This window comes from Mustela erminea, chromosome 2 (assembly GCF_009829155.1).
Source record: "Mustela erminea isolate mMusErm1 chromosome 2, mMusErm1.Pri, whole genome shotgun sequence".
Classification (NCBI taxonomy): Eukaryota; Metazoa; Chordata; class Mammalia; order Carnivora; family Mustelidae; genus Mustela; species Mustela erminea.
In genome coordinates, this window is record NC_045615.1 from 78,033,875 (window position 1) to 78,045,947 (window position 12,073).

General features: G+C 34.8%; 1 protein-coding gene across 5 annotated transcripts in view; it reads left to right on the forward strand.

The window, feature by feature from the left end:
• KIAA1109 (KIAA1109 ortholog) overlaps positions 1-12,073 on the forward strand; it is a 216,829-nt gene that overhangs the window by 145,706 nt on the left and 59,050 nt on the right. For all 5 annotated transcript variants that reach the window (XM_032333325.1, XM_032333327.1, XM_032333326.1 and 2 more), the window contains 4 exons: positions 6,034-6,131; positions 7,061-7,246; positions 8,792-8,960; positions 10,475-10,686. In XM_032333325.1, the coding sequence (XP_032189216.1) occupies positions 6,034-6,131; positions 7,061-7,246; positions 8,792-8,960; positions 10,475-10,686 (665 nt within the window). The remainder of the gene's footprint in view (positions 1-6,033; positions 6,132-7,060; positions 7,247-8,791; positions 8,961-10,474; positions 10,687-12,073) is intronic.

The window sequence follows — 12,073 nt, forward strand, 5'->3', positions numbered from 1 at the left end:
AAATGTTCCCTCTATCCCTATACTTTGAAGCGTTTTAATCAGGAACGGATGCTGGATTTTGTCAAATTCTTTTTCTGCATCAATTGAGAGGACCATGTGGTTCTTCTCTCTTTTCTTATTAATTTGTTCTATCAGATTGATTGATTTGCGAATGTTGAACCACCCTTGTAGCCCAGGAATGAATCCCACCTGGTCATGATAGATAATCTTTTTAATGTGCTGTTGGATCCTGTTTGCTAGGATCTTGTTGAGAATCTTAGCATCCATATTCATCAGTGATATTGGCCTGAAATTCTCCTTTTTGGTAGGGTCTTTGCCTGGTTTGGGGATCAGGGTAATGAACTACTGCGTATTTACCCCAAAGATATAGATGTAGTGAAAAGAAGGGCCATCTGTACCCCAATGTTTTAGCAGCAATGGCCACAGTCGCTAAACTGTGGAAAGAACCAAGATGCCCTACAGTGGACGAATGGATAAGGAAGATGTGGTCCATATACACTATGGAGTATTATGCCTCCATCAGAAAGGATGAATACCCAACTTTTATATCAACATGGACGGGACTGGAAGAGATTATGCTGAGTGAAATAAGTCAAGCAGAGAGAGTCAATTATCATATGGCTTCACTTATCTGTGGAGCATATCAAATAACATGGACGACATGGGGAGATGAAGAGGAGAAGGGAGTTGGGGGAAATTGGAAGGGGAGGTGAACCATGAGACACTATGGACTCTGAAAAACAACCTGAGGGTTTTGAAGGGACAGGGGGTGGGAGGTTGGGGGAACCAGGTGGTGGGTATTAGAGAGGGCACGGTTTGCATGGAGCACTGGGTGTGGTGCAAAAATAATGAATACTGTTATACTGAAAATAAATAAAAAGTAAATAAATAAAATTCAGATTTCCTTTTGCTTCTCTCTGTATAAAAATAAAAAAGAGGAATTATTCCATTAAAAAATTCAGATTTCCTTTTGTTTCTCTCTGTATAAAAATAAAAAAGAGGAGTTATTCCATTAAAAAAAAGAGTAGATTACAAATGAGCATCTTAGTAATAGTTTTAGATTTAAAGAGGAAATATATGTTTGATTTTAAAAAGATTCATAAGATAAAGTATTCATATGCTTTACATATACATATACATAAAAGTATATCATATTTGTAAAGTAAAGTCTTAAGAGGTATTAGAATGGAAAATAAGTTGACTGCATAAGAATTCTTGAGGCTAAATATTTATAGTATGGATATAATCATGTTAAAATAATAGTGAAGCCACATCTATAAATTGCTATCGAGGAGATTCCTCCATGTTGATGAATAAATTCATTCATTTAACAGATTTATTAAGTATTTGGATATTCAATTATAATTTTAATGAGTTCTATGAATGACAAGAACAGGGTGCTGTGTCTGTGCCAGAGGAGAAGCTAATCTAGTTGAAGAAATCAGAAAAGACTCTACAGAGGAAGTCCTATTCCCAAACCTCATAAATGAAATATCTTTGGCAAGAAAGGAGAGGTAGAGAAGATGCGGGTAGAGCTTAAGGACAAGTATTCAAAAAGGCCCCAAGGGGGGACAAAACTCATTGCAGTAGGGAATTAAATTGTTTAGTACCCATGTGGACAACAGATTTTCCTGATTCTCATGAGCTGGTTCTGATTTTATCTGAAGTCAGGGAACTACTAAATGATTATATTGAAGAGGCACAATAGAGCTATAGAATTTCACAAGTTAAGTTTTAAAAAATCAGCTCAATTGGTAGCCTTGGAATTTTTCTGAAAATAAGTTGAATACAAACCATTAATGAAGAAAAAAAATAAACAAAGTTCTTTCTGCCACTGAAGGTGCTTCTGTTTGGGGAATATACAGAAGTTTTGATGTGGCCCATTTACCTGGTTAAAATTGCATTAGAACATTGAGATGTGGAAGTTAAGAATATTTTAAACTGGTTAATTTGTATGAGTTCTAAAGAATATTTTCAAGTCTGTTATTACTGAATATGTATAATGAAAAAACATACAAAAATATATAGACTTTTCTTTTTAAATAAATAGACTCTTAAAGTAACTTTGAATCTTTGATGGTTAAAAAGCTAGCATTGTAGAGTTCTAGTATCAGACTGGCACTGTGAGTTGCCCTTAAGGTAGTTTTGATGAAAGAGAAAGAAAAGCTTTTCTTTTCTTTTTTTTTTATTTTATTTCTTTTTGGTGTTCCAAAATTCATTGTTTATGCGCTACACGTAGTGCTCCATGCAATACGTGTCTTCCATAAGGAAAGACTTTTCTTAATGTTCAAATTGCAGTCAGTGAGGAATTGCAAGTATATTCCTAGGTCTATGAAGAATGAGCTGGAAAGGAAAACTAGAAATTAATGTTCTAACCATGAATGTTTACTAATCACTGTGAAGAATTCAGATACCGAAGTCATTCAGTAGCTAGGTCTAATCCCTGAACCATTCCTTCTTGACAATAGAGTGAATTCTAGGAAAAGAGCTGAAAGTAAGTCATTTATCATCTGGCTGGCCCCAGAACTTTATGGAGCAGAGATTTTACAAAACCGCAGAGCGCTATTGAGAGGGAATACTTTGAACCCTTGTAGCCAAGTTTCTTAGTATTCTAATCTCTGTATTGCTTCCCTACTTCCCCATAATCTTCATAGTTATTGCCTTATTTCTTTATTTCTTACACTTTTTCCTTATGCTTGTCTTTAATATTAAATTTAGCTCTAGGCATTTTCTTTTGGATATTGTATAGAAATACTCATTTACAGCAATCATTAAGTTTGTTAGTAAAATTCTTTTTTTGAGGAATCAGTTCTTACAATTTTACTGTCCACAGACTCCCTGGGTTTTAGAAAGATGTAGGTAAGCACTGACCTAGTAAACAGAAGAGATTTAGTTTTGAATATGGACAGCCATCTTAGAAACATATAAGGAGGTTACCTTCTGAGAATTGGTCCAATTATATATTTAATTTAAAATGAGGTAAAAAAAAAAATGTGGAGTTAATGTGACTAATAGTGTCTCTGATATTTCTATAAGCTAAAATTATGGTGCAATATATTTTGTAAGAGGCAGAACTCTTACTTCTAAACTTTAAGAAAAAAAACTTTCTGTGACTACATAAAAGATACTCACGGCAGTGATAGGATCAACAAAACAGATAGGCTTTTAAAAAAAATTAACTTTTTAGAGCAATTTTTGTTCCACAGCAAATTGAGGGAAATTACAGAAAACCAGATATCTCCTGCCTCCAGTCATGTATAGCCTCCCGCATTATCAACATTCCCCGCCAGACTGGCACATGAGTTACAACTGATGAATCTGCATCAGCAACCATTATCACCCAAAGTCCATCGTTTATATTAGGGTTCACTCTTGGTGTTGTACACTTTGTGGCTTTAGACAAATGAATAATAACACGTATCTACCATTATACAGATACTGTATACTGTATACAGTATATAGTATAATGTATACATTATACAGATACTGCATACTACTCTTACATAAAATAATGTATACATATAATAATGTATATGTACACATGTAATGTATACATATAATAATGTATACATTATACAGATACTGTATACTACTCCTACACAGTAGTTTCACTGCCCTAAAACTTCTTAGTGCTCCACCTATTTATCCCTACCTTGGTTGCTTCCACATTTTGACAATTATGAATAAAGCTGCTACAAACATCTGTATGCAAGTTTTTATGTGGACATAAATTTTCGGCTCCTTTGAATTGCAACCAAGGAGTATGATTGCTGGATCATACAGTAAGAATATGTTTAATTTAATAGAAAACTACCAAAAGTCATCCAAAGTGGCTATACTGTTTTGCATTCTCACCAAGGATGAATGAGGGATATTGCGGCTTCATCTCCTTATCAGCATTTGGTGTTTCAGTGTTCCAGCTTTTGGCTATTCTAATGGATTTGTAGTGGTATCTTAGTATTAATTTTCATTTCTTGATGGTATGATGATGCTCTGCAAAGGATCTTTTGTTGTGCTTATTTACCATCTGTGTATCTTCTTTGGTGAAATGTCTATTAAGGTCTTTGGCCCTTTTTTTTTTTTTTTTAAGATTTTATTCATTTATTTGACAGACAGAGATCACAAGCAGGCAGAGAGGCAGGCAGAGAGAGAGGGAGGGAAGCAGTCTCCCCGCTGAGCAGAGAGCCTGATGCGGGGCTCGATCCCAGGACTTCAGGATCATGACCTGAGCTGAAGGCAGAGGCTTTAACCCACTGAGCCAGCCGGGTGTCCCTGGCCCATTTTTTAATCATGTTTTTTGTCTTTTTTAGTTTTTAGAGCTCTGCGTATTTTAGACAACAGTCCTTTATCACATGTATTTTTTGGAAGTATTTTCTCCCAGTTACAGTTGTAAAATAGAAGCTTTTTCTTTTGTAAAATAGAAGCTCTTAATTTTAGTGAAGTACAGTTTATCAATTCTTTCTGTCATGGATTATGCCTTTGGTGTTGTATCTAAAAAGTCCATATGGAAGGGTATTTATGTTTTCTCCTATGTTATTTTACAGGACTTTTATAGTTTTACATTTTACATTTAGGTCTGTGATCCATTTTGAGTTAATTTTTGTGAAAGGTATAAGATCTATGTCTAGATTCATTTTTTTTTGCATGTCGATATCCAGTTACCCCAGCATCGTCTACTGAAAAGACTGACTTTCCTTCATTGTATTGCCTTTTCTTTTTTGTCAAAGATCAGTTCACTGTATGGATCTGTTTCTGGGCTTTTCATTTTGTTCCAGTGATGTATTATTTGTTTGTTCTTTCACCAACCCCACACTCCAGTGTTTACTGTAGTCTTGAAGTCAGAAAGTGCCAGTGCTCTAGCTTAGTTCTTCTTGGCTATTCTGGGTCTTTTGTCTTTCCATACATACTTTAGAATCAATTTGTTGATATCCACAAAATAACTTGCTAGGTTTTGATTGGAATTGCATTGAATTTAAAACTGAAATTGGGAAGAACTGACATCTTGACAATCTTGAGTTTTCTTGTCTGTGAACATGAAATACCTCTCCATTTATTTAGTTCTTCTTTGATACTTAGCCTCAGAATTTCAGTTTTCCTCATGTAGATCTTATACATATATTGTTAATTTATACCTGATTAACTTAATTTTTGTGATGTTAATATAAGTTGCATTGTGTTTTTAATTTCAAATTCCACTCTTCATTATACAGTATACAGTATACAGGAAAGTGATTGACCTGTAACCTTATAATCCTGTATCCTTGCAATAATCCCTTATTGGTTCCAGCATTTTTTTTTTTTCTTGGTCAGTTTTGTCAGATTTTCCACATATATAATCTTGTCATTTGTGAACAACAAAGACAATTTTATTTTCTCCTTCCCAATCTCTGTATCTTTTCTTTCCTTTTCTTGTGTTATTGCATTAGCTAGGACTTGACGTATGATGTTGAACAGAAATGGTAAGAGGAATCATCCTTGCCTTATACTTTATCTAAGCCTAGGGAAGTTTCAGGCTTTTCACGATTGAGCATATCATTTTAACTGTAGACCTTTGTAGATATTTTCAAATTGAGGAATTTTTCCTCCTTTTTTTTTTTTTAATTTGTAGGACAAACCTTTGCTGTCGCACTCTTTATTATTAGCGCATACTACCTTATTTTAAAGTTTCATCACCTTTATTTTTTCTTTTAATCTTGTTTGCAGCATATAAAAATGTAAACAACAGGTTCACATATTTGGTTAAAGAAATCAATTCAGTTTACTTTTTTCCCCTCAGATACATTTTCTGAGATATATAATTACATTTATTATACATATAATGTTTTTAGTCCTTTTAAAATGTTCTTAATAAATGCCTATATATGCAGTATTATCCCTAACTTACAAAAATCTGTGTCAGTGAAATGTGTCATGGCTACAGTCTGTACTAAAGAACAAGTTAATGATCAGAAAAAAGAAAACTGTTTTTGCACAAAATTATTATTTTCCTCTTAAAGTGATTGCCCCAGACCCTTAATTATTTAATCTCTTTAGGTGGGGAGCAGCCTATTCCTCTTTGGAATGAACATGATGGAACAACAGATGGAGATAAGCCTAAAATTCTACTCTATTCCCTGAACTTGCAGTTTAAGGTAACATATAAGTAATTATACTTTTTGAAGTATTTTTCTAAGTATTTAATGTAGTCTAGTTAAAGGAATTCATATTATACATAAATGTGTGAGTAGAAAATAAAAATGAAGTATGACCCCATCCACTCAAGAGGAAAAGCTTTAGCAATTGAATGTCCTTTAGGACTTTGCTCTGTTTGTACTTTTATATATGCATATGTTTATGCATATATTTGTGCTTGGATACCTTTTCATGTCAGAACATATAGATTAACTTTATCTTCCTTAATAGCTGTACTATTTTTTATACAGTTGTAACAATATATTTAACTGCCCCCTTCTGAAAAATATATCAATTTTTCTAATTATTATAGCTTTAAGTTACTCTGTAAGAAGTATTTTGTACATTTGTCCAATTAACAGTAGTACCTTAATAGAAAACTTAGTATTTCCAGTACTTACGATAGCAGTGTTTGGGCTCCTGGGTGGTTCAGTGGGTTAGGCCTCTGCCTTCACCTCGGGTCATGTTCTCAGGGTCCTGGGATCAAGCCCCACATGGGGCTCTCTGCTCAGTGGAGGGCCTACCTCCCCCTCTTTCTCTGCCTGCCTCTCTGCCTGCTTGTGATCTCTGTCAAATAAATAAATAAAATCTTAAAAAAAAAAAAGCAGTGTTAAAAATACTGTTACCTAACGATTAATTATAATTAATGTATTTAACTCATTGAACAGTTCAGATGTTAAGTACAAAATATTAAAATAAAATTTAGGAGTTAAAAAATTCCCTACTACTATGAGAAATTAAAGAATGTTTCCAGTTTTATCAGATCCTTAGACAGCCCATGTGTGTTTTAAAACATGGCTACTTTATCGTATCAAAAGATTTCATTTGAGTGAGTGCATACTGTTGATTTAAGATTACTTTTTTCCTCCTAACCTATAATCTGCTCTAGGGTATTCAAGTAACAGCCACTACTCCATCAATGAGAGCTGTGAGATTTGAAACTGGATTGATAGAGCTGGAACTTTCAAACCGACTTCAAACCAAAGCTTCACCAGGGAGTAGCAGCTATCTGAAACTGTTTGGTAAATGTCAAGTGGATTTAAATCTGGCATTAGGACAAATTGTCAAACATCAAGTGAGTATAGAATATGCTGATATTAGAATTTTGGCTTTTAAATTTTGTATATAAATTTGAATTACTTTATTACCATACTTTAAAAAAGAATTTAAATTCCTAAATTTCCAATTTTAAATTGGAGAGAAATGTCATTTAAGAAGGCTTTTACATGGGGCACCTGGGTGGCTTGGTGGGTTAAGCCTCTGCCTTTGGCTCAGGTCATGAACCCAGGGTCCTGGGATCGAGCCCTGCATCAGACTCTCTGCTCAGTGGGGAGCCTGCTTCCCCCTCCCTCTCTCCCTCTGCCTTCCTCTCTGCCTCCTTGGGATCTCTCTCTGTCAAATAAATAAAATCTTAAAAAAAAAAAAAAAAAGAAGGCCTTTACAGTTTTAGTTTGTCATTTCATTGAGTGTTTTGGGGTGGTATATTGCTGTAGTTTAGTGCAAGTGCAATCTCATGAAGCTTAATTCAGCATCTTCATAAATACTTGTTTATAATTGCTCTTGATTTTGTTAGAATTTTTTTTTATTTTAGCACTCTGTTCTAACAATTGGTAAGTTTTTAAAATGTTACTAAGTTTCTTAACTGCCTGTTTAATATTGGCAAGTTTTGCATACTGTCATGTTAAACATAGGAAGTTTTACATATACCAGGTTTTACGTAGGCATGTACACATATATATCACACACATATTTGTATATATGTCTATACACATATGTGTATATATGTCTATACATGTATGTGTATATATGTATAGAAAGTTTTATACACATACATACACATTCACAGCAATAAATCAGATTTTGTTTTATAAAAATAAAATTTTGATAGTTCATTGGGGCATTTTTTGTTATTGTTCTTATTTTGCTAGAAATTATTATGTAGATCTTAACCTTTTTCCTTCTTTTATTTGAAGAATTAATTAAAGGAATATCAGTCGTACTTTCTAAATTGAATGGCTATATTAATTATGTGAAGAAATAAATGAAGAAAAATTTCTTGCCATCTTTAAAAAAACAGTAATTTTTTTCCGAATGGAAATACATATTAAGAAAAGAAAGGATCTAATTATCTTAGAACAGTTAATATGTTGACATTAAGAATATGGACCTTGAGGGGCACCTGGGTGGCTCAGTGGGTTAAAGCCTCTGCCTTCATCTCAGGCCATGATCTCAGGGTCCTGGGATCGAGCCCTGCATTGGGCGCTCTGCTCAGAGGGAAGCCTGCTTTCCCCTCTCTCTCTGCCTGCCTCTCTTGCCTACTTGTATTCTCTGTCAAATAAAAAACAAAACAAACAAACAAACAAAAAAGTATGGGCCTTGTCCTAGCTTTTCTATGAATTTTATATATGACTTCATACTTACTTCTTATTTATCCATTCATGTTCTTTATTAATTTCAGGTGTTTATGGTACAGAATATAAGGAATGTATCATTGACAAAACTGAGAAAAGTATACACTAGTTCATTTGATGAATAATACTATTAATTGTTAAAACTTTTAGGTTTTTTATCAAAATGTCTTCCATTACTTGCTTTTATTGAGCTTTTAATTTTATTTTAGGTTTATGAGGAAGCTGGTTCTGATTTTCATCAAGTTGCCTATTTTAAAACCAGAATTGGATTAAGAAATGCCCTCCGAGAAGAAATCAGTGGTTCTTCCGATAGGGAAGCTGTGCTTATTACCTTGAATAGACCAATTGTTTATGCACAACCTGTGGCCTTTGACAGAGGTAAGATAAAGTCCATCAACACTATCTTGTTGGATTTAGAAATGTTTTGGCAATGTTGGATAAAAATCATCTGTAGTGTACCAGTGTAAATGCTTGATAGATGAACATCTCCTAATTCTGAAATGTGAGCATCCAAGAAAAGTGTTTTGCTTATTCATTTTTTAAACTTACTTTTCTTTTTAAAGTCATTTCTTTTCTACATGGATATATAGGATGTCTGATTCAGAATTTTAATTGTAATGCTAGGTTTTTGGTTTCAAAAACTGTTGCACCCATTTGTTCCGGCACTGTCTTTATTCATTTATTCTGTAAACATTTACTGTCCTTAAGTGGAAGAGAGATATAGAAAACAGGATCCCTGCCCTCAAGGACCTCTCAGTCCAGTGGGAGAGAGCAAAGTACACTACAGAGAGGAGTTGGAGATACCTGTGCCCCAACTGAGGGAGTCGTCTAACTTTGCCTGTGCTTCTAAGAGGAGAAACTAATCCTTCAGATTTGACTTGGAGTCAGGCTTTCACCAGGGAGACAAGGAAATGAAGCTAGTCTTATTTACCTTTGTATATAACAGTTTAGAACAGTCCCTAGCTTATAGTAATAACTAAATATTTACCAAATGAGAGAGAATATGAATGAATATATATTAATACAGTAGCCTAAAACATGTAGCAGTTTTCATAAAAGAAAATAATAGGAAATAAGACTGAACAGATAAGAGTCTAATTTATGTATATTGGGCATATATGTTGGAAATGTAGAAGTAATGAAGAACCATTTATGAAACCATTTAAGATTTAAATTGGTGGTAGGCATTAGCTGGTGATAAGCCTGTTAGAAAACTATTCATTCTGGCAGTGTTATAGATAATGTTTTATTTTGCTAAATTCTGTGCACTTTTTTTCATTTCACATCTTACTAACCTGTCATCAGCTTTTACAATTCCTTAAAGTACTTTCTACTCTTTGTGTCCATGACACTTGCTTTTCCTTCTGCTTCCCTAGCCCCTTTAGTTTTCTCCCTCTTTAGGTTCCTCCTTCTTTACACTGCATTAAATGAAGGTTTTCCTTAAGGTTCCATTCTTGTTACAGACTCCGATGTCTTGGCCTCTCTTTGCAGGTCATATCTTTTTAATGTATACTCCTACTGTTAGGTTTCTCTCCTCCAAGAATTTTTAACAGTATAACAGCAAGCTTTATAAGATCAGGGACCATGTTTTGTTTTCATATCATTTCTGTTGCATCCTAGTACATAACATCTAATAGGCATTTCACAAATAATCTGTTAAGTGAAAAAATGGACCTGGAATGTTTTCTTCTTTCTGCCATTATACAGTTGCCTGCTTTCATTGTCAAATTGACTATATCCTCTTAGATCCTTTCTAATTCTAATGCTATAATTTTCTCACGGGAGTAATTTTTACTAATCGGCCAGATTTTACAACTACTGAGTTTTACTTGCCTTCTAGCCTTACAGCTTTGATTTTAATTTTCTTTCCAACCCACCTTAATTATAAAAAGCTGTGCTGTTTTGGCTGAATTATAAGGCCGCCTATGACAACTGGAATGAACAACGAATGGCTTTACATAAAGATATTCATATGGCTACAAAGGAGGTAGTAGATATGCTACCAGGTATCCAGCAAACATCAGCCCAGGCCTTTGGGACTCTCTTCCTCCAGCTTACTGTGAATGATCTGGGAATATGCCTGCCCATCACGAATACTGCACAGGTACAAAAAATCAAATCATAGTCCAAGATTAAGAATACAACATTCTACTTACCATTTCTGTGTATATAGACTATAATAATTTTTTTGGATTAACAGTTTATAATTGAGTTTAATAAATAGCAAGTAAGATTGGATTCCTTCAGCCATTATTCATCCTTAGTGTATTAAATATGAATCTCAAGAGACTTTGCTCAAAAGCATGAGACTTTGCCATAGAATTATGATGAGATTGATACCTATATGATAAATCTTAAGTTTTTTTTTTAATTTATTTTTTATTTATTTTCAGCATAACAGTATTCATTATTTTTGCACCACACCCAGTGCTCCATGCAATCCGTGCCCTCTATAATACCCACCACCTGGTACCCCGACCTCCCACCCCCCGCCCCTTCAAAACCCTCAGATTGTTTTTCAGAGTCCATAGTCTCTCATGGTTCACCTCCCCTTCCAATTTCCCCCAACTCCCTTCTCCTCTCTATCTCCCCATGTCCTCCATGCTATTTGTTATGCTCCACAGATAAGTGAAACCATATGATAATTGACTCTCTCTGCTTGACTTACTTCACTCAGCATAATCTATTCCAGTCCCATCCATGTTGCTACATATGTTGGGTATTCGTCCTTTCTGATGGAGGCATAGTACTCCATAGTGTATATGGACCACATCTTCCTTATCCATTCGTCCATTTAAGGGCATCTTGGTTCTTTCCACAGTTTGGCAACCGTGGCCATTGCTGCTAAAACATTGGGGTACAGATGGCCCTTCTTTTCACTACATCTGTATCTTTGGGGTAAATACCCAGTAGTGCAATTGCAGGGTCATAGGGAAGTTCTATTTTTAATTTCTTGAGGAATCTCCACACTGTTCTCCAAAGAGGCTTTACCAACTTGCATTCCCACCAACAGTGTAAGAGGGTTCCCCTTTCTCCACATCCCCTCCAACACATGTTGTTTCCTGTCTTGCTAATTTTGGCTATTCTAACTGGTGTAAGGTGATATCTCAATGTGGTTTTAATTAGAATCTCCCTGATGGCTAGTGATGATGAACATTTTTTGTATGGAATCAGAAGAGACCCCGAATCACTAAGGAAATGTTGAAAAACAAAAATAAAACTGGGGGGCATCACGTTACCTGATTTCAAGCTTTACTACAAAGCTGTGATCACCAAGACAGCATGGTACTGGCATAAAAACAGACACATAGACCAGTGGAACAGAGTAGAGAGCCCAGGTATGGACCCTCAGCTCTATGGTCAAGTAATCTTCGACAAAACAGGAAAAAATATACAGTGGAAAAAAGACAGTCTCTTCAATAAATGGTGCTGGGAAAACTGGGCAGCTATGTGTAGAAGAATGAAACTCGACCATTCTCTTACACCATACA